At 45.2% G+C, this 23,333-nt stretch overlaps 1 protein-coding gene across 6 annotated transcripts in view; it reads right to left on the reverse strand.

Annotated features, from left to right (window-relative positions):
* Positions 1 to 23,333, reverse strand: part of LOC122562959 (F-actin-monooxygenase MICAL3-like) — a 587,087-nt gene that overhangs the window by 398,798 nt on the left and 164,956 nt on the right. For all 6 annotated transcript variants that reach the window (XM_087997541.1, XM_087997540.1, XM_087997538.1 and 3 more), the window contains exons 8-10: positions 22,477 to 22,577; positions 10,873 to 11,130; positions 9,540 to 9,655 (exon numbers count right to left, since the gene is read on the reverse strand). In XM_087997541.1, coding sequence (XP_087853667.1) covers positions 9,540 to 9,655; positions 10,873 to 11,130; positions 22,477 to 22,577 — 475 coding nt within the window. The remainder of the gene's footprint in view (positions 1 to 9,539; positions 9,656 to 10,872; positions 11,131 to 22,476; positions 22,578 to 23,333) is intronic.

A 23,333-nucleotide genomic window follows, 5' to 3' on the forward strand; every position in this document is an offset into this window, starting at 1 on the left:
GCTAATACACCATAGGCCTTCTTACAAGCTCTATCCACCTGAGTGGCAACTTTCAAAGGTCTATGAACATAGACCCCAAGATCCCTCTGCTCCTCCACCTCACTAAGAACCCTACCGTTAACCCTGTATTCCGCATTCTTATTTGTCTTTCCAAAATGGACAACCTCACACTTGGCAGGGTTGAACTCCATCTGCCACTCCTCAGCCCAGCTCTGCATCATATCTAAGTCCCTTTGCAGCCGACAACAGCCCTCCTCACTATCCACAACTCCACCAATCTTCGTATCGTCTGCAAATTTACTGACCCACCCTTGGACTCCCTCTTCCAAGTCATTAATAAAAATTACAAACAGCAAAGGACCCAGAACTGATCCCTGCGAAACTCCACTTGTAACTGGGCTCCAGGCTGAATACTTACCATCTACCACCACTCTCTGACTTCGACCGGTTAGCCAGTTTTCTATCCAATTGGCCAAATTTCCCTCTATCCCATGCCTCCTGACTTTCCGCATAAGCCTACCATGGGAAACCTTATCAAATGCCTTACCAAAAACCATGTATACTACATCCACTGCTCTACCCTCATCCACATGCTTGGTCACCTCCTCAAAGAATTCAATAAGACTTGTAAGGCAAGACCTACCCTTCACAAATCCGTGCTGGCTGTCCCTAATCAAGCAGTGTCTTTCCAGATACTCATAAATCCTATCCCTCAGTACCCTTCCCAGTACTTTGCCTACCACCGAAGTAAGACTAACTGGCCTGTAATTCCCGGGGTTATCCCTATTCCCTTTTTTGAACAGGGGCACAACATTCACCACTCTCCAGTCCCCTGGTACCACCCCCGTTGACAGTGAAGACGAAAAGATCATTGCCAACGGTACTGCAATTTCCTCTCTTGCTTCCCACATAATCCTAGGATATATCAGGTCAGGCCCGGGGGACTTGTCTATCATCAAGTTGTTCAAAATGTCCAACACATCTTCCTTCCTAACAAGTATCTCCTCTAGCTTACCAGTCCGTTTCACACTCTCCTCTTCAACAATACAGTCCCTCTCGTTCGTAAATACTGAAGAAAAGTACTCATTCAAGACCTCTCCTATCTCTTCCGACTCAATACACAGTCTCCCACTACTGTCCTTGATCGGACCTACCCTCGTTCTCGTGTTTCTCACATACGCATAAAATGCCTTTGGGTTATCCTTGATCCTATCCGCCAAAGATTTTTCATGCCCTCTCTTAGCTCTCCTAATCCCTTTCTTCAGGTCCCTTCTAGCTATCCTGTATCCCTCCACTGCTCTGTCTGAACCCTGTTTCCTCAACCTTATGTAAGCCTCCTTCTTCCTCTTTACAAGACATTCAACCTCCCTCGTCAACCAAGGTTCCCTCACACGACCATTTCTTTCCTGCCTGACAGGTACATACATATCAAGGACACGTCGTATCTGTTCCTTGAAAAAGTTCCACATTTCCACGACATCCTTCCCTGACAGCCTATGCTCCCAACTTATGCTCCTCAGATCCTGTCTTACAGCATCGTAATTACCCTTCCCCCAATTGTAAAACCTACCCTGTTGCACACACCTATCTCTCTCCATAACCAAGGTGAAAGTCACAGAATTGTGGTCACCATCACCAAAATGTTCACCCACTAACAAGCCCATCACTTGTCCCGGTTCATTACCGAGTACCAAATCCAATATGGCCTCCCCTCTGGTCGGACAATCTACACGCTGAGTTAGAAAAGCTTCCTGGACACATTGCGCAAACACCGTTCCATCCAATCTACTTGCTCTAAAGAGTTTCCAATCAATATTTGGGAAGTTGAAATCGCCCACGACTACTACCCTGTGGCTTCTGCACCTTTCCAAAATCTGTTTCCCAATCTGTTTCTCCACATCTCTGCTGCTATTGGGGGGCCTATAGTAAACACCCAACAAGGTGACTGCTCCTTTCCTATTTCTGACTTCAGCCCATACTACCTCCAAAGGCAGATCCCCCTCGAACTGCCTTTCTGCAGCCGTTATACCATTTCTAATTAGCAACGCCACCCCCCCTCCTTTTTTACCACCCTCCCTAATCTTACTGAAACATCTGTAACCAGGAACCTCCAACAACTATTCCTGTCCCTCTTCTATCCACGTTTCCGTGATGGCCACAACACCGTAGTCCCAGGTACCTATCCACGCCTTAAGTTCACCCACCTTATTTCTGATACTCCTTGCGTTAAAGTGTACGCACTTGAACCCATCTCTGTGTCCGCAAGTATTCCCTGTCAGTGCTACCTTCTCCACAGCCTCCCTACATTCTTGGACATCGTGAAAAACAGCTAGCCTACTTGCTGGACTACAAGTCCGGATCCCATCCCCCTGCCAAATTAGTTTAAACCCCCCCCAAGCGTGCTAGCAAACCTACCCCCCAGGATATTGGTGCCCTTCTGGTTCAGGTGCAACCCGTCCTGCTTGTACAGGTCCCACCTTCCCCAGAATGCCGTCCAATTGTCCAAATACCTGAAGCCCTCCCTCCTCTTCTACTAATCAAGGTAACTGGCACTCAGCATTTATTAACATATGACCATACAAATCAGCAAGAGGAGGCCATACAGCCCCTGAGTCTGCTCCACCATACAATAAAATCAGAGCTGATCTGATTACTGCACATTTCCACCTATCCCTAAGAACCTTTCACCTCCATGCAGATAAACAATCAATCAATGCACGTCTTAAAGATAGTCAATTACTCCATTTCCACTGGCTTTCAGAAAGAGAGTTCCAAAGACTCAAGACACTCAGAGAAATTGCAGTGAAGAAGGATGGGGAGCGACTTGATGGAGGTGTACAAGATGCCGAGAGGCAAGATGAAGTGAATACAGACGAACCTCGATTATCCGAATATCAATTATACAAATTTCAGATTATCCGAAGAAGATCTTAAGGTCCTGATGGAAATATTGTATCAAAGACGTGTTTCCAACACTGATCGTGTCCTTTATTTACAGTGATTAAAAGTGATCTCGGCTTACTGAAATGCTGTCGAGAATAGTCCTGGACTGATGGAAGCCCAGGCACTGTCTTCAAATGACTGACCTCCCACCCTATCTCTCTCCCCCCACGCTTTCCCTGGAGTTTTACACAGGGGTGTACCCTAAACCCCACCTTCCCCAGATAATCTCTCCAATGTTTTCTTGTAAAGGCCAGAGGTGGAGCCTGTCAACAAGTTGCAGTAAAAAGGTGTGCGTGTGCCTGTGTGTGTGTGTGTGTGTGTGTATGAGTGGATCTGTGTGCGTGTGTGAGTGGGGGGGGGGCGCGCTGTGTATGTGCGTGTGTGTGCGCACGCGTGCGCTATTTGGAGACTCAGCCCCCAAAGACGGCACACCAGTCTTATTGTTGGTGCCCAGTCCAACTGCCCTGGGGGTTAGACAGGGTTGGGGAGCAGACGTAGGGGGACAGAAGCTTGCACATGGTGTGCTGCTGCCTAGTCTCCTGAACGGGGAGCGGACTTAATAGAAAACTCCGAGTCCCAGAGGAAAGGCATGGAATCAATTAACTGAATAATCAATTATCTGAATGAAATAGTGCCTGCCCATCTCATTCAGATAATCGAGGTTCCTCTGTCGTCAGAGACTTTTTCCCAGGGCAGAAGTGGCTATCACACCAGGACATAATTTTAATGTGACTGAAGGAAGGTTTAGGGAGATGTCAGAGGTACGTTCTTTACACAGAGGGTGGTGGGTGCATGGAATGTACTGCCAGCGGTGGTAGTTCAGTCACTCTTGGATAGGCACATGAATGATAGTAAAATAAAGGGCACATAGGTTAGTCTGATCTTAGAGTAGGATAAAAGGGAGGCACAACATTTAGGGCTGGAAGACCTGTACTGTGCTGTATTGTTCTATGTTCTAAATGTTTTCTCCCTACCTTTGTCTTAAGGTGATCCCTTATTTGGTGAATATGAGATTAAGGTCATTCATGATCTAATATGTCGAATCAGTCTCAAGAGGCTAAATTACATACTCATGTTCCTATTTTCCTAATATACATCCCACCTATACATCACTGTATATCCCACACACACAAGCAAACACAAATATTCACTAACATACATCGATACATATACACTCGCTCATTGACACACTCACATTCCTCTGTCACTCACACCTAATATACATATGTATGCACATACCTCCCCACATACTGACTTGCAGCGATATGTACACATACCAACATACAAACCCACATAGAGTTACATATATCCACACAAAAAACTATGCATTTTCACACATATTACCATGTATCCATACATGCATACACACAGCATACTAGTCCACATCCATGCACACCTATACATTCTCTAACATACACCCAGACATACACACAGATCAATATACATCCACACTTGCACATAAACCCACTTACACAATAACATACAGGTGCTGTTGCTAACACACCCACTTGCACACCAAAACACACCTGGACATGGGCACACACCCACAAACCCACATACATACACATCAGTACTCAGAGATAAATACATGCATATATATGTATGTACACCTACTCATGCACAGACATGAGCACAGAGATGCACACCTCCATACAAACGCTGATCCACAAACCCATACCAACATACAAGCAAACCAATGCAGAGTCAAACTGACATGCACACATACACTTAAACACAAACAACCTTTACAGCGACATTTATCAAAGGAAGATGAGTAGAGAATAGGCAATCAATGAGTCTGAGACAGGATCAGTGACATTTACTCAGACAGGCTTCACTTCCCCTGCACCCACACCTGACATACTCCAGGTCAACTGTTCTAACACGATAGGCACCTTGTTTAAATCCCTCAAAGTTGCTGGCAACACATCTGTCTTTATTGTAGAAGGTGCAGAGGCTGAGTGTGGAGGACATGGTGTACCAGCACATTTCTCATCTCTGTACCAGCCACAGCAATGAATGAAGAGTCAGTGGCACTGACCATAATAACTGGAAACAAAGACTGTAATACAACATGATTCCTTCAGATCAAGTAGAACATGGATTGCTGCTAATTGTCCATTTTACTTTCAGCACCTGCCTGTGTATATAAGTTAAAATGTTCGCATCGCCCAGCTGGCATCGAAGTCTTCTTATTTGGGAAGTTACCACAAGAATCATACTCTTCCAGGTGAGAGATATCCCAGGTGATGATAATAACCTGTAAAGGATTGCTGGGGATCAAGCTCTGTGAGGATGCTAACTCCCCTGGAGTTGGTGGGGAGGTGCCAAACTGCAACAAAAATGAACCTCCTCTCTCCAAAAGCTGGAGCTCTGAACAAAATCACAAATCCATAGCCTTAGATTTAGTTTAAGCACCTTGAAGTCAGTATGTTAGCCAGGATTAATCACCTGTTTTACAGATTAGTCTAACACTTGTATAAGAACAATATTCTTACTAATCAACATATTAAAGCTTGTTGCTTTAAATCACTTGGGCCTAAATCACTTGGCTGTTGTTGTTTAAAAATTAAATAATCTGACATTGTAACTCCATCGTTTAACAGACAACCTTTAACAGCCCTTTTCTTGCTGCTGTCTCCCCTCATAACCATCAACAGAACCTTTCACTAATATGGGCACGGTGGCTCAATGGTTAGCACTGCTGCCTCACAGCACCAGGGACCTGGGTTCAATTCCCGGCTGGCTGTGTGGAGTTTGCACATTCTCCCTGTGTCTGCGTGGGTTTCCTCCGGGTGCTCCGGTTTCCTCCCACAATCCAAAGATGTGCAGGTGAGGTGAATTAGCCATGCTAAATTGCCCGTAGTGTTATGTGCATTAATCAGGGTAAATATAGGATAGGGGAATGGGTTTGGGTGGGTTACTCTTCGAAGGGGCGGTGTAGACTCGTTGGGCCGAACGGCCTGTTTCCACACTGTAGATAATCTAATCTAATATTAAACAAAAGCTTCAACTAAGACCAATCCACGTATCACTTCAATATTAGCTGCCTGAAATTGTTGAAGTTCCTCGATTCCAACCTGAAGATGCATCACCTGGAACCTTAGGAACACGGCTATACTGAACAAGTTTGGTGGGTTTTTTCAAGGAGGTGACCAAGTGTTTGGATGAGGGTAGGGCAGTTTCTAGAGTCTTTGAGTCTTACAGCATGGAAATGTGAGCAAATGTGAGGTCTTGCACTTTGGAAAAAAGAATACAAGCATGGACTACTTTCTAAACGGTGAGAAAATTCATAAAGCCAAAGTACAAAGGGATCTGGGAGTGCTAGTTGAGGATTCTCTAAAGGTAAACATGCAGGTTGAGTCCGTGATTAAGAAAGCGAATGCAATGTTGTCATTTATCTCAAGAGGGTTGGAATATAAAAGCACTGTTGTGCTACTGAGACTTTATAAAGCTCTGGTTAGGCCCCATTTGGAGTACTGTGTCCAGTTTTGGTCCCCAAACCTCAGGAAGGACATACTGGCACTGGAGCATGTCCAGCAGAGATTCACACGGATGATCCCTGGAATGGTAGGTCGAACATAAGAGGAACGGCTGAGGATCCTGGGATTGTATTCATCGGAGTTTAGAAAATTAAGGGGAGATCTAATAGAAACTTACAAGATAATACACAGCTTGGAAAGGGTGGACGCTAGGAAATTGTTTCCGTTAGGCGAGGAGACTAGGAGCCGTGGACACAGCCTTAGAATTAGAGGGGGTCAATTCAGAACAGAAATGCGGAGACATTTCTTCAGCCAGAGTGTGGTGGGCCTGTGGAATTCATTGCCACAGAGTGCAGTGGAGGCTGGGACACTAAATGTCTTCAAGGCAGAAATTGATAAATTCTTGATGTCACAAGGAATTAAGGGCTACGGGGAGAATGCGGGTAAGTGGAGTTGAAATGCCCATCAGCCATGATTGAATGGCGGAGTGGACTTGATAGGCCGAATGGCCTTACTTCCACTCCTATGTCTTATGGTCTTATGGAAACAGACCATGCCAAACATAATCCCAAACTAAACTATCCCCACCTTTTTCTGCTTGGCCCATATCCTTCCAAAACTTTCCTTTTCATGTACTTATTTAAATTCATCCACCACTTCATCTGGAAGCTCACTCCACATACGAACCACACTGTGTAAAAATGTGTTCCTCATGCCTTTTTAAAATCTTTCTCCGCTCACCTTAAAAATATGCCAAGTCTTGAAATTCCCCACCCAGAGGAAAGACACCTTATCTATACACATCATGATGTTATAAACTTCTATAAGGTCACCTCCCAATCTCCAACGTTCTAGTGAAACAAATCCCAGGCATATCTAGCCTTTCCTGATACAAGCAGCTCTTCTCTAACGTGATGGTTGCGTTCTTGTATGACCACGTGCGATATAAATATTGCACAATAAAAATAATACTAATAAAGTGTTGGTGATGCTACTGTGTTACAGTCAAAACGCACGGTTTAAAAGTTTGAGCATTAGAAACAGCATTCCCTATTCGTCAATCAAGTTACAGCCAATTTGCACGTTGATGAAATGTGCGTTAGAGCAGAATGACCTGTAACTCCCACACTCCATTCCTGGCAACAGCCTGGTAAATCTTTTCTGAACCCTCTCCAAATTAATAATATCCTTCCTGTAACAGGGCAACCTTACTTCAGAGTCATGGACATATTACTCCAGAACAGTCCTCATCAACATCCTGTACAACTTTAACATAATGTCCCAACTCCTATGCTTAGTTTGGTTGATTTAGTTTATATGGATTTCCGCATGTCTTTGAAAAGATTCCAAATGGGAACCTGATAAAGGAAATAAAGCTCATGGAATCCAAGGTAACATTGCAAGTTGGATCCAAAATTAGTTTATTGACAGGAGGTAGAGGTGGTGGTAGAAGGCTTTATGTGTGAATGGAGCCTAGTGTGCAGTGGTGTCCCACAGCTTGTGTTTGTGATATTGGTAACTGATATGGGTAAGAATATGAGGAGGACGATAAGTAAGTTTGTAGATGACACAAGATTGGCCAGATGATTAACAGTGGGGAAGAAGGTCTTCGGCTTCAGAAGGATATAGACGGTGTGGTCAAATAGGCAGTTTAGTGGCAGATGGAACTTAATCCTGATAAATGTGAGGTGACACATGGCAAGACACAGGAATCTTGGAGGAATGCGGGGACCTTGGTGTGCTTGTCCACAGATAGCGTCATAGAGGTATACAGCACGATGCCTAAAGTTAGCTTGATATCTGGTTAAGATGACAGACAGGACACTTGCATTTGGCATGTTGCATAGATTATAAGAAGAATGAGATTATGTTGGAGCTGTACAGAACTTTGGTTAGGCCATAGCTGGAGTACTGTGAACAGTTCTTGTCACCACACAGTAGGCGGGTGCACAGGAGATTCACCAGGATGTTGCCTGGGATGGAACAGTTTAGCTACGAAAACAGGTTGGATAAGCTCGGGTTGTTTCCTTTGAGCAGAGAGTTTGAAGGGGACTTGATAGAGGTGTATAAGATTACGAGAGGAATGAAAAGGGTGAATAGAAAGCAGCTCTTCCATTTGGTGAACAGTCAATAACAAGGGGGCATAACCGGAAAGTGAAAGGCTAGAGGTTTAAAGGGGATTTGAGGAAAACCTTTTCCCCCAGAAGATAGTGGGAATCTGGTGTGCGCTGCCTGGGAAAATAAGCTGGAAGAACTCAGCAAGCCAGGCAGCATCTGGAGATGGAGAAGGCAATGTTTTGGATATAACCCTGAAGAAGTATTATACCTGAAATGTTGACTTCTCCACCTCTTGATGCTGCCTGGCTTGCTGTGTTCTTCCAGCCTCCTGCTTTTCTGCTTTAGATTCCTGCATCTGCAGTTTTTGTGGTTCTGGGAGAGTAGTTGAGGTGGGAAAGTACTTGGAATAACACTTGTGGAGACATAACATTCAAGGCTATGGCTCATCCTGGGCAAGTGGAAGTAGTATACGTAGTAATATATTTTTGGCAGTACAGACCCAACAGGCCAAAGGCCTCTCTTGAGTTGTATGATTTAAGGATTCTAGAAGGTCATTTCCTCCATTAACTACACCATGACAGAATAGTAAATCATATTACCGTGTGTCGGGAGTTATCTGTGAGCCAGACGAGATTGGAACAGCAGGTTTTCTTCCCTAGAGGACCAGGTGGATTTTTACAACTGGTCACTTTCATCCTCACTATTACTGAGACTACATGAAACTACATTTATATTGTAAAAGTAGTTAATTGAAACTAAATTCCTCAGATATCAAGGTGCTTAACAGGTTACAAATATTTCATCCGATGGATGAAAAAGGACAATTTCCTGTTATAGGAGAATCCAAAATACATAAATTCAAGCTCGCTTGTTCAGGACAATAATGAGGTACAGTTTACAAATATTCTCTCCTGTTCCTCTGAACTTCAAGGGAAGGACAAACAGGTTGCAAACAGCAATGTGAGATGGTCTCAACCAGATTTGGCGTTGACGGAGAGAGAGAAATGGAATGAAGCCGACCAAGAAGGAACAGCCAAACCCAGCAGGAACCCTCACCTCTCTGCCAGCACTTTCAGGGGAGCCGCACCTTGTGCCCAATTCCTCACCATCCAGGCAGTATCAAACGCAGCGAGAAATCCACGTGCTATCCCAGTTCCCATTGGCCAAAAAGGCTGTAAAAGAATCACAACAAAACGTCACAGAAAGATCAGCAAAGTCAGGGACAGAAGTATACGCAGAGAATCAGAGTCTGAAAGACAGAATCAGAGTTTAAGGAACAACCCATATTAGTCTCGCACAATTCCCCCCCACATCTAAAATACCTTGCCTCTTCTGCTTTGAGGAAGCTTTACCTTTTGTTTAAAAGAACAGAGAGAGCTTTCCTTGTACCTAACCCTATACTGCACATGTCCTGAGAGTGATTAATAGGGTTAGTATACGAGATAAAATTGAAGGGCTTTTGCCCGAAACGTTGATTTCGAAGCTCCTTGGATGCTGCCTGAATTGCTGTGCTCTTCCAGCACCACTGATCCAGAATCAGTATACGAAAGTTTACTTTCAATTTGCTTTCAGTTTAAAACAACAGAGAAAGCTTTACTTTCATTTAAGAGGAGTAGAGGAAGATTTACTCTGTATCTACCAATGAACTGTCCCTATCCTGGGAGTTTTTGCCGGGAATAGAGTCGACTAAGCTTCAGTAACAGCTTATAAGAGTAGAGACCTTTTTCTCTGTAGAGGTCGTTCTGCTATAACGTGTGTTTCATTAATATGAATTCGGTATAACATGATCAATGAATTGGGGACACTGTTTCTACAGCATGAACTGTTAAAGTGTGTATTGGTTATAACATGATTCAGGTCCCAACAGTTTAAATGGTGCTGCTATTATGTGATTTTCTTATAACACGGGAGTGCACGAGAATAGAACTACCGCTTTATAGCAGAACTGACTATATCCAGTCATGCACAGTGCTGCCCTTGGAGTGTTTGATAAGGACAGTGCTGATAATAATTTATTATTCTGCAACACTACATCCAGGGACTTAGCATTTCATCCTATGTGATCCAGCAGTCTACCAATTCACATGTATTTGGGAATTTATTAGTACACGCCATGATACCCAGGCTCTAATGATCTACAATATCAGATACAATCACCTTTTGGCAATGCAGGAGATCTAAAAGGTTGGCAGAGGATCAATGACAAAAGAGATTGCATTAGCCTAATGGTGCACAACATGGGATCCACTGACCAAACATTGTATCCAGTCACCTTTCAGCCTGTGAACCAGTGAGTTATTGGCTCACAGCATAGGATCCAGTGACTGACTCATGACACGGGATCCACAGACTGTTTCCAATGTGTTTGATGACTGGTATGGGCACTTACCTCTAACAAGCTGTCTCCAACTAGGGCGACCAGCAGCCTCTTGCCACCCTCCTCGCGTATCAATGAGGCATTCTCTGAGGCGTACATACAGGTGAAATCAAACATGGCCACGTCAGGCTGCCCATAATGGTTCATGGCAAAGTCTAGGTGTGGCAGCTGATGATTGGTGGAGAAGTTGGCTGCCTCCTTCACATAGTTTAGGAGTGCTTCTTGATTCATGTTACTCCGGGAAAGCAGCTTCTCAGTGTCGGAGAAATCCTGGAAAAAACAGAAACAATGCCAGGGTTGCTTATTGGAATCTCACGGAGGGTTTTGGGTTGGGCAAGTGTTGTGCCAAAAGGAGGGGCTTTAAAAAAAATGGATGTCTGAAGTGAGTTACAAGGAATTGAATTGAATGCCTTATCTGCAGTTTAAGTCTCTAAAATGCTCATGCTCTATACCTGCCACTTTGTTTGGGTAGTGCTGTATGTGGATCCCAGTCCATCACGCTGAGGGCACCACATCACAGCCAAGTCTCAAATATATTTCCTTGAACTCTTTCTTGAAAGTACTTGTAATTGACACCATTAGAATGGAGAACAAAAAATAATGTTCTAATTTTTAAAAAAATGAGCATTTTGTAAAAATATTCCTACAAAAGTGAAGAAATCACACAAATACCAAAACTATTATATAGCCGTGAGTTCCTGAAATGACCAATCACAAATGATGTGTTTTCACATTTTGGAAGATCCAGCAATACTTGATTTCTACTACAAAAAAATTAAAAAGCAAAATACCACAGATATTAGAAATCTGAAATAAAAACAGGAAACACTGGAAACACACAGTATCTGTGAAGAGAAACATAGTTGATGTATCAGGTCCAACATTTGTCTGGGAAAATTAACAAACACTGAATTTCACAACTAATCTTGGAGGAACCTGTTTGACGAAATTCACAACACAGAACCAGATAAGTTAATTGTTGTTTTCAGTCTGTCCAATAGTAAGGCTGCAGTAATGAGTAGTGGGTTATTTCTTGATTATATGGTTTTTGGAGATAAGTCTCTTGATTAAACTTAAAATATAAGCCATAACTATTAATTTAACCTGGTGCAGTGTTTTGTAGAGGAACAAGATAGTGTTATTTTCTGGGTCTGTAGATTGTGAAGGGTAGACCAGATCTAAAAGTTGAAGTTCTAAATTGGAGAAAGGCCAATTTTGACGGTATTAGGCAAGAACTTTCGAAAGCTGATTGGAGGCAGATGTTCGCAGGTAAAGGGACGGCTGAAGCCTTCAGAAATGAGATAACAAGAATCCAGAGAAAGTACATTCCTGTCAGGGTGAAAGGGAAGGCTGGTAGGTATAGGGAATGCTGGATGACTAAAGAAATTGAGGGTTTGGTTAAGAAAAAGAAGGAAGCATATGTCAGGGAGAGACAGGATAGATCGAGTGAATCCTTAGAAGAATATAAACAAAGTAGGAGTATACTTAAGAGGGAAATCAGGAGGGCAAAAAGAGGACATGAGATAGCTTTGGCAAATAGAATTAAGGAGAATCCAAAGGGTTTTTACAAATATATTAAGGACAAAAGGGAACTAGGGAGAGAATAGGGCCCCTCAAAGATCAGCCTTTGTGTGGAGCCACAGAAAATGGGGGAGATACTAAATGAATATTTTGCATCAGTATTTACTGTGGAAAAGGATCTGGAAGATATCGACTGTGAGGAAATAGATGGTGACATCTTGCAAAATGTCCGTATTACAGAGGAGGAAGTGCTGGATGTCTTGAAACAGGTAAAGGTGGATAAATCCCCAGGACCTGATCAGGTGTACCCGAGAACTCTGTGGGAAGCTCGAGAAGTGATTGCTGGGCCTCTTGCTGAGATATTTGTATCATCAATAGTCTCAGGTGAGGTGCCGGAAGATTGGAGGTTGGCAAACGTGGTGCCACTGTTCAAGAAAGGTGGTAAGGACAAGCCAACGAACTACAGACCGGTGAGCCTGACCTCGGTGGTGGGCAAGTTGTTGGACGGAATCCTGAGGGAGAGGATGTACATGTATTTGGAAAGGCAAGGACTGATTAGGGATAGTCAACATGGCTTTTTGCGTGGGAAATCATGTCTCCCAAACTTGATTGAGCTTTTTGAAGAATTAATGAAGAAGATTGATGAGGGCAGAGCAGTAGATGTGATCTATATGGACTTCAGTAAGGCATTCGACAAGGTTCCCCATGGGTAACTGATTAGCAAGGTTAGATCTCATGGAATACAGGGAGAACTAGCCATTTGGATACAGAACTGGCTCAAAGGTAGAAGACAGAGGGTAGTGGTGGAGGGTTGTTTTTCAGACTGGAGGCCTGTGACCAGTGGAGTGCCACAAGGATCGGTGCTGGGCCCTCTACTTTTGTCATTTACATAAATGATTTGGATGCGAGCATAAGAGGTACAGTTAGTAAGTTTGCAGATGACACCAAAATTGGAGGTGCAGTGGACAGCGAAGAGGGTTACCTCAGATTACAACAGGATCTGGATCAGGTGGGCCAATGGACTGAGAAGTGGCAGATGGAGTTTAATTCAGATAAATGCTAGGTGCTGCATTTTGGGAAAGCAAATCTTAGCAGGACTTATACACTTAATGGTAGGGTCCTAGGGAGTGTTGCTGAACAAAGAGACCTTGGAGTGCAGGTTCATAGCTCCTTGAAAGTGGAGTCGCAGGTAGATAGGATAGTGAAGAAGGCGTTTGGTATGTTTTCCTTTATTGGTCAGAGTATTGAGTACAGGAGTTGGGAGGTCATGTTGCGGTTGTACAGGACATTGGTTAGGCCACTGTTGGAATATTGCATGCAATTCTGGTCTCCTTCCTATCGGAAAGATGTTGTGAAACTTGAAAGGGTTCAGAAAAGATTTACAAGGATGTTGCCAGGGTTGGAGGATTTGAGTTATACGGAGAGGCTGAACAGGCTGGGGCTGTTTTCCCTGGAGCATCGGAGGCTGAGGGGTGACCTTATAGAGGTTTACAAAATTATGAGGGGCATGGAGAGGATAAATAGGCAAAGTTTTTTCCCTGGGGTCGGGGAGTCCAGAACTAGAGGGCATAGGTTTAGGGTGAGGGGGGGAAAGATATAAAAGAGACCTGAGGGGCATCTTTTTCACACAGAGGGTGGTACGTGTATGGAATGAGCTGCCAGAGGAAGTGGTGGAGGCTGGTACAATTGCAACATTTAAGAGGAATTTGGATGGGTATATGAATAGGAAGGGTTTTGAGGGCCGGGTGCTGGCAGGTGGGACTAGATTGGGTTGGGATATCTGGTCGGCATGGACAGGTTGGACCGAAGGGTCTGTTTTCGTGCTGTACATCTCTATGACTCTATTCTCTGTTTCCTTGATCAAAAGGATGGTATGCTGTATACACACTATTGTCAGAGCTAAGTGGTATATAATTCTCTTTTTAGGTTACAGCTACTATAATTCTTCACTTATGGTTGAGTCAGCTTTGCCTAGCAACTTTCAGCCTGAGATATATGAATCAAGAAACTCATCTAGAAATTGATGCAGAGGGACAAGACTATTTGCTGTCCAGCAACAAGAGTTGAGCTTTTTCTCAATGGCGTTCCCATCACTGAATCCCTCATTATCAACATCCTGAGGGTTACCATTGACCACAAACTCAACTGGACGAGCCACATAAAGTCCCAGTAGCAACAGGAGCAGGTCAGAGCCTAGGAATACTGTGGCAAGTAATTCACCTCCTGACCCCCCACTACCTACAAGGAAGAATTAAGGACTGTGATGGAATACTCCCTGAAACAATTTCCAGAGGCCAATATAATCTGTCCTGATCCACCCACATTGACGTGATGGTCAAGGAAGCACATCAATGTCTCTACTTTGTCAGAAGGCTAGGGAAATTTGCCCTGTCCACAGGACTCTTCCCAATTTTGATTACTGTACCATAGAGAGCATCCTACCTGGATGTATCACAGTATGGTTTGGTAACTGCTCTTCTCAAGACCACAAGAAACGACAGCGAGTGATGAACACAGCCCAGTCCGTCACACGAACCAGCCTTCTGTCCATTGACTCCATTTGCACTTTGTATTGTCTCAGGAAAGCAACCAACATAAACAAAGATCTCTCCCACCCCTGATATACGTTCTTCCGCCCTCTGCCATTGGGCAGACTATACAGAAATTTGAATATGCCAATGAATAGATTCAAGAACAGTTTCTTCCCCACTGTTATCAGGCTTCTGATCTCTGTCTCTTTGCACATTCTCTGCAGCAGTAACACTGTATTCTGCACTTTGTACTGCTACCCTGATGTACTTTGTATGATATGATCAGCCTGTAAAGCAGGCAAAACACTTGTCATTGTATTTCAATACATGTGATAACAATAAATCAATTAATCTTGTCACCAAGTCACTCTTTATTTACACATGAACAGTACTGCCTCATTCGGAGCCAGATACCAGTGTGTCAGCATCTCTAACACTCCCCTTTGTGGTCCCGGCTTGGACCAGATTAACAGCCCCAATGAAGGGGCTATGGGGTTTACTTTGTTACAATCACTACATCCTCCTCCCTCCTCTCAACCCCACCCCCAGTCGAGTCCCGGGACGGTTTACCACTGGATCAGATTCCTCCGACTCAGCATCCAAAACGGATGATGTGTCATGCATAGGGGCTCGCCTTCTGTGCCCGGAGTGTCTCAGTAGATTTCACTCTCCTCTTCCAGCAACAAAGGCAGTAAAGTGGCTACATCCATCATGCCCATTTTTGATTCTGAAGACTCAACAACATTGCAGGTGAACCCAGGGGTACCTGCAGCTTTTCCAACTGCTCCATAAGGCAGGGCATGTTTTGCTCCTGTAACGTTGTAAATTCACAGCATTCATAACATCCACATTCTTGTTCAGGACATCACATCTACACATCACTGGTTCTGACTTCACGGCTACTGTGCCTTTTACCCATGCGTGGCCATTCTATGACTTTTACACCAAACTTTGTGCTCTGCATCAAACTCTCTCTCTCACTTGGCACAGTTTAATGTCCACATTGGCGTTCCTGATGCAAACCTCCCCTGCACCCCAATCCCTACACCTCCCCCCCGCCCCCACCCCAACTAGAAGATCGGACTTAACCTGGAGGAAAGCTTTCTACCCATGAACAACTCTGCCAGTACTATCCCAGTTGTTGCATTGGGGTGATCCGAGAATTAAACAAAAACTGTGACAGCTTGGTATCCAGGAGACTGTTGGCTGTTTCTTCAAGCCAGACCTCAAAGTTTGGACTGCTCTTTCTGCCAGGCCATTGGATGCTGGGTGGTATGGAACTGTCTCTATATTCAAATCCCTCTCATTTTTAAGAAATAACCAAATTCCCTGCTGGTAACTGTTGGCCGTTTACCTGTGACCAAAATGTCCGGGACTCTGTGTGTTGAAAAACATGCATGTAGTTTTTCTTTCGTCGTTCCCATGTTTAAAGAATGAACCCTATGCATATCCAACGATTTTAAGAAGATGTCCACATTGGCTAAAAGCATTGAACCCATGATAGGACCTGCATAGTCGATGTGTATTGGAGTCAGAGGTTGACCTGCCCATTCTCATGCATATGGGGGAGAGCTGCTGGCAGTTATTTCTGTCCTCATTGACACTCTTGGCACTGTCCCATTAACGCAGCTATGTCTGCATTCAGGCCTGGCCATCAGACGTATCTTCTCACCAACATCTTCATTTACAGATCCCTGGAGGGCCCTGCTGGAGTTCCCCGGTCCCCAGCGCCTCCATCCCCCATCACGAAGGCCTTATCTTCACCGTGGACATCCAGTCCCTGTACACCTCCATCCCCCATCACGAAGGCCTTATCTTCACCGTGGACATCCAGTCCCTGTACACCTCCATCCCCCATCACGAAGGCCTTATCTTCACCGTGGACATCCAGTCCCTGTACACCTCCATCCCGCATCACGAAGGCCTTATCTTCACCATGGACATCCAGTCCCTGTACACCTCCATCCCCCATCACGAAGGCCTTATCTTCACCGTGGACATCCAGTCCCTGTACACCTCCATCATGCATCACGAAGGCCTTATCTTCACCGTGGACATCCAGTCCCTGTACACCTCCATCCCCCATCACGAAGGCCTTATCTTCACCGTGGACATCCAGTCCCTGTACACCTCCATCCCGCATCACGATGGCCTTATCTTCACCGTGGACATCCAGTCCCTGTACACCTCCATCCCCCATCACAAAGGCCTTATCTTCACCATGGACATCCAGTCCCTGTACACCTCCATCCTGCATCACGAAGGCCTTATCTTCACCATGGACATCCAGTCCCTGTACACCTCCATCCCCCATCACGAAGGCCTTATCTTCACCGTGGACATCCAGTCCCTGTACAACTCCATCCCCCGTCACGAAGGCCTTATCTTCACTGTGGACATCCAGTCCCTGTACACCTCCATCCCCCATCACGAAGGCCTTATCTTCACCGTGGACATCCAGTCCCTGTACACCTCCATCTCCCATCACGAAGTACTCAAAGCCCTCCGCTTCTTCCTTTCCCGCCGTACCAACCAGTACCCTTCCACTGACACCCTCCTTCGACTGACTGAACTGGTCCTCACTCTGAGCAACTTCTCCTTCCAATACTCCCACTTCCTCCAAACCATAGAAGTAGCCATGGGCACCCGCATGGGCCCCAGCTATGTCTGCCTCTTCATAGGATATGTGGAACAGTCCATCTTCCGCAGCTACACTGGCACCACCCCCCACCTTTTCCTCCGCTACATCGATGACTGTATCGCGCTGCCTCGTGCTCCCACGAGGAGGTTGAACAGTTCATCCACTTTACTAATACCTTCCACCCCGACCTCAAATTCACCTGGACCGTCTCAGACTCCTCCCTTCCCTTCCTAGACCTCTCCATTTCTATCTCCTCCACTTCCCACTCCTCTGCCCTTGAGCCCCGCCCCTTCAATTGCCCCCAGGACAGAACCCCACTGGTCCTCACCTACCACCCCACCAACCTCCATATACATCGTATCATCCGTCATCATTTCCGCCACCTCCAAACGGACCCCACCACCAAGGATATATTTCCCTCCCCTCCCCTATCAGCGTACCGTAAAGACCACTCCCTCCGTGACTCCCTCGTTAGGTCCACACCCCCCACCAACCCAACCTCCACTCCCGGCACCTTCCCCTGCAACCGCAAGAAATGCAAAACTTGCGCCCACACCTCCCCCCTCACTTCCCCCCCAAGGGATCCTTCCATATCCACCACAAATTCACCTGCACCTCCACACACATCATTTACTGCATCCAGTGCACCCGATGTGGCCTCCTCTATATTGGGGAGACAGGCCGCCTACTTGGGAAACGTTTCAGAGAACACCTCTGGGACACCCGGACCAACCAACCCAACCACCCTGTGGCTCAACACTTCAACTCCCCCTCCCAATCCACCAAGGACATGCAGGTCCTTGGACTCCTCCATCGCCAGAACATATTAACATGACGGTTGGAGGAAGAGCGCCTCATCTTCCGCCTAGGAACCCTCCAACCACAAGGGATGAACTCAGATTTCTCCAGTTTTCTCATTTCCCCTCCCCCCACCTTGTCTCAGTCAAATCCATCGAACTCAGCACAGCCTTCCTAACCTGCAATCTTCTTCCTGACCTCTCCGCCCCCACCCCCATTCCAGCCTATCACCCTCACCTTGAACTCCCTCCACCTTTCGCAATTCCAACGCCCCTCCCCCAAGTCCCTCCTCCCTACCTTTTACCTTAGCCTGCTGGGCACACTTTCCTCATTCCTGAAGAAGGGCTCATGCCTGAAACGTCAATTCTCCTGCTCCTTGGATGCTGCCTGACCTGCTGCGCTTTTCCAGCAACACATTTTCAGACCTGCTGGAGTTCAGTCAGTATTTGGTGACAACCTATGTTCAGGACAATCACTCTTGCTCCTCATAACAATATGCCATCCGGTGCTGTCAGCTGGTCTCTCTGGGTCCAAAAAGGTTTAAATTCTGGTTGTGATGACTCCTTGGTTCCCCCATTTAATACCAGTTGTTTCACTTTTGAAAGGACTGGATCTTCCTGTGTCCAAAATCCGATATTATCAGCTGTTACTGGGAGCATGTCCAGAAAATGCAATATCATTACAAACTCTTCCATTTGGGGTAACATTGGTGGTGTATCTGCTAATGGAAGGTGGCTCAATGCATCCACACTTGCTACTTGGCCTTCTGGATGGTGCTCTAACTTGTGGTTAGAAGCATTTAGTATTAAAGCTCAACACTGAATGTGGCCCGAAGCTATGGGGGGCATTGCCTTTCCTCCTTAAGCAAACTAAGCAGGGGCTTGTGGTCCATAATTGTCACAAATTTTCATCCTAAAGGTATTGGTGGAATTTCCTGGCTCCAAATATGATCACCAATATTTCTTTTTCTATCTGGGCATATTTACACTCTGCATTAGCCAAAGTCCTGGATGCATAAGCTATTGACTGGGCTGTCTATGAGCTAATACCACCCCAATGCTATACAGGGAAGCATACCAGAGCTTTACTGGGATCACTGAGGATGACAGCTGGTTCCTTACTTCATTGAAAGCTTCTCTATGTAACCATTTCAAAGGTTGACCCTTTTTTAGGAGTTGATGCAAACATGTGGGCGGCACGGTGGCACAGTGGTTGGCACTGCTGCCTCACAGCGCCAGAGACCTGGGTTCAATTCCCGCCTCAGGCGACTGACTGTGTGGAGTTTGCACGTTCTCCCCGTGTCTGCGTGGGTTTCCTCCGGGTGCTCCGGTTCCCTCCCACAGTCCAAAGATGTGCAGGTCAGGTGAATTGGCCATGCTAAATTGCCCGTAGTGTTAGGTAAGGGGTAAATGTAGGGGTCTGGGTGGGTTGCGCTTCGGCGGGCCAGTGTGGACTTGTTGGGCCGAAGGGCCTGTTTCCACACTGTAATGTAATCATGTCAGGATAGGTAGGTCACTTGGGGGCGGGGGGGAGCTGGAACACAAATGTTTCCCTTCTTCGGCATACATCTGCTTGGAAAAACATCTTAGGACTATATTCAAGTTCTCTAAGTATTCCCTATCAGTTTTCCCTGTTATTATGTTATCATCTAGGCAAATGGCAACATGAGGTAGAGCTTACAAACAGTTCTCTACCATCTGCTGAAACATTGAACAGGCTGCCAATACTACAAATGGCAGACTTGTATATTGGTACATGCCCTGACAGGTATTAATTGAAGTATCCTTCTGGTTTAAACATAAATACAAATAGGTGTGGCTCATGTCTAGTTTTGTGAAGGATAGTCCCCTTTGCCAGCTTTCTGTATGAAACCTCTATCTGAGGGTTTGGCTATTTATCCAGCTGTGAAAAGTGGTTTACCATTTGTTTAAAATCCCCACAAAGGTCAACCCAGCCATCAGGCTGCAAAATCGGACGACAGCCCACTCCGCAAATTGGGCAGTTTCATGATTCCTTCACTTTCCAGCCTTCTGATTTCTGCCTCTACTTTTGCTCATACAGCGAATGGTACTGCTTCACGGTCAATATGCAAGATGGCCTTGGCTCCTTTGATGGTCCCTAATAGCCTCTGATAGTGAGGCTACGTAATTTTCTGCACTCAACTGGTGTTGCCCAAGCTCAGTCTGACGGGCAAGGGTGCCCACTTCCATCAGAAAGCCTTGCAACTCATATGCTCCACTTGCCACATTTTCCAATGATAAAGCCAGCTCTAACACCTGTTTGAAGTTTAGCTGGGCTTCTGTTAGAAGGTGCTTTTGCACAATCACATCATTCATCCCACAAACCAGACAGTCTCTAAGCACCTCATTAAGCGATAAACCAAAGTCACAGGCTTCAGTCAGTTATCTTAACCTAGTCAAAAACTAGGCTCTCGAAATGCCAGGTTAAAGTGATCGTGTTTCAAAATTAGATGCGGCTTGGGGTTGTAATATTCCTTAACTATCCTTTTGCCCAAAATGTTGATTCTTCAGCTGCTCCGATGCTGCCTGATCTGTGCTTTTCCAGCACCACACTCTCGACTCTAATCTCCAGCATCTCCAGTCCTCAACTTTCGTCTATATTCCTTAACTACGTCCATCAATTCTTGGACAGTTTAGTAGCTGGTGCCTCAGGGAAAGTAAGGCTCCTAACAACAGAAAACACTGCAGCTCCACAGGCTGTCAGGAGAATTGCACATTGCTTTTGATCAGCTGCAATGTCATTTGCCCAGGAAAAACAAATTGCATTTTTTTCTACATATCTGGGCCACGTCCTCACGACAGGATCGAATGAGTTAAGCTTCCCTAACAAAGGCATAATGTTAGAAAATCTTACGTCAACTCAAAGATGGCTGGTGAAAACGGGTTTCTTCAGGATCATGCTTTATTCCCATCACCAATGAAATCACTCCACAGAGACTGGCACCCCATCACCAAGTCACCCTTTATTTACATATAAAAAGTCTTTGGCTTTAGTGCTACCTCAGTCAAAGTCAGGTATCAGAGTTCAGTATCTCTGACTCACTTTTTTTATATGGCAACCAGGGCTCCCTGATTGGACAAGATTAACAGCTGCTATCAGGGAACTCAGATTCTCGAAGGCCAAGCCAGGTGACCCCATTGCACTCACTACACTTGTCCGGATAGGTGCAACAACAGTCATGAAGCTTGACACCATCCAGGACAAAGCAGCCTACCTGATTGGCACTACATCCAGAAACATTCACTCCCTCACCACCAATGCTCAGTAGCAACAGTGTGTACCACCAACAAGATGCATTGTAGAAATTCACCAAGGGTCCTCTAACAACACCTTCCAAACCCATGAGCTCAACCATCCAGAGGAACAAGGACAACAGATACATGGGAATATCACCACCTGAAAGCTTCCCTCCAAGCCACTCACCCAACCTGACTCCAGTGTTCCTCAGTGAACCTACACTGCAAGGATTGCACTGGTTCAAGAAGGCAGCTCACCACCACCTTCTCCAGGGCAACTAAGGATGAGCAATACATTTTGGTCTAGCTAGAAATGCCCACAGCCCTTGAATAGACATTAACAGGTCAGCTGTGGCACTTTATATCAGAGCATCTGTCATCAGGACCTTACAGAGGCTACACAAAATGTACATGAGGCTATTTTAAAGTTGGTCAATGTGTTATACTGAAGTTTCTCCGTGGAGGATGAGGAATACACTTCCTTCAACCTGCACCCCTCCATCTGCAAAATACACCTTTTGAATTAATATGTAAGTGCACACCAAAAAGATTCCACAATGCCCTCAGTGGTAATTCTTCCAACCATTTCTTCTACTATCCATCTTCAATATTTAACAATGGTGGTGTTGGGTCACAATTACAAGTGAAACAAAACACCCAGGTTTACCACATGTTTCTCCTGCTTTTGATACATTCTCCATCACACACAACACAGACTTTGGATGATTCAGTTTTTGCTGTGGATACGTTTAATATTTTTAAACAGATGCTCAATGCTTTCTAGGCATGGACCTACAGAGGGTCAAACCTAGGTCAGACAGTGGCCTCTGGCCCAGGATCTATGAAGAGACTGTGTGGGCTTACCGACCTGTAGAATCACTCCCTTCTCCAAAAGGCTCTGCTTCTTGGCAGTCATCACAAAATAATGCGTGTCATCCTTGTAGTAAACAATATTTTCTAAATCTACACCTGTGAGAAAGTAACAGGAGCAAGTTAAACATTGTACAAGCAGGACTACTCAAACTGTCCAAATTCAGCCAGAATCTCTGCTTCTCAGTCACACAGATCCTCTATCAAGCCTGTATCGCACAGTAATACCCACAGACTGCTTGGGATTCAGCAGCCTTTGTAAACAACAGACAGGCAGCCTGGGAACCAGCAGTCATTGTGATGAACCAATTAACTCCAAATACAAACATATGGAGTGAACACACACAAAGTATCATTTAAAAGGCAAATGAAATGCTGGTGCTTATTGAAGAAAGTTGCAGTATTATGGTATGGTAGTCAGGGTATAATTATACAAATGAGAACCCGCAGCACAGTTCTGCTGACCAGGAAGGGAATGCAATGTTAATCCAGCAGAATTACACAGACTGAGATAAATGTGAGGTGTTGCATTTTGGTAAGGCAAATCAGGGCAGGACTTATGTACTCAATGGTAGGGTCCTGTTGCTGAATAGAGACCTTGAGTGCAGATTCATAGTTTCTTGAAAGTGGGGTTGCAGGGGCACAAGGTAGTGAAGAAGTTGTTTGGTCTGCTTGCCATTTTTGGACACTGCAGTGGATATTGCAGTTGGGATGTCACATTGCAGCTGTATAGGACCTTGAAATACTTTTGGAATACTGCATTCAATTCTGGTCTCTCCAGTATAGGAAAGATGTGAAACTTCAAAGGGTGCAGAAATGATTTACAAGGATATTGCTAGGGTTGGACAGTTTCAG

The sequence above is a fragment of the Chiloscyllium plagiosum genome, unplaced genomic scaffold, assembly GCF_037043375.1.
Source record: "Chiloscyllium plagiosum isolate Xiang-an unplaced genomic scaffold, Cpla_swu_hap1 HiC_scaffold_19, whole genome shotgun sequence".
Classification (NCBI taxonomy): domain Eukaryota; kingdom Metazoa; phylum Chordata; class Chondrichthyes; order Orectolobiformes; family Hemiscylliidae; genus Chiloscyllium; species Chiloscyllium plagiosum.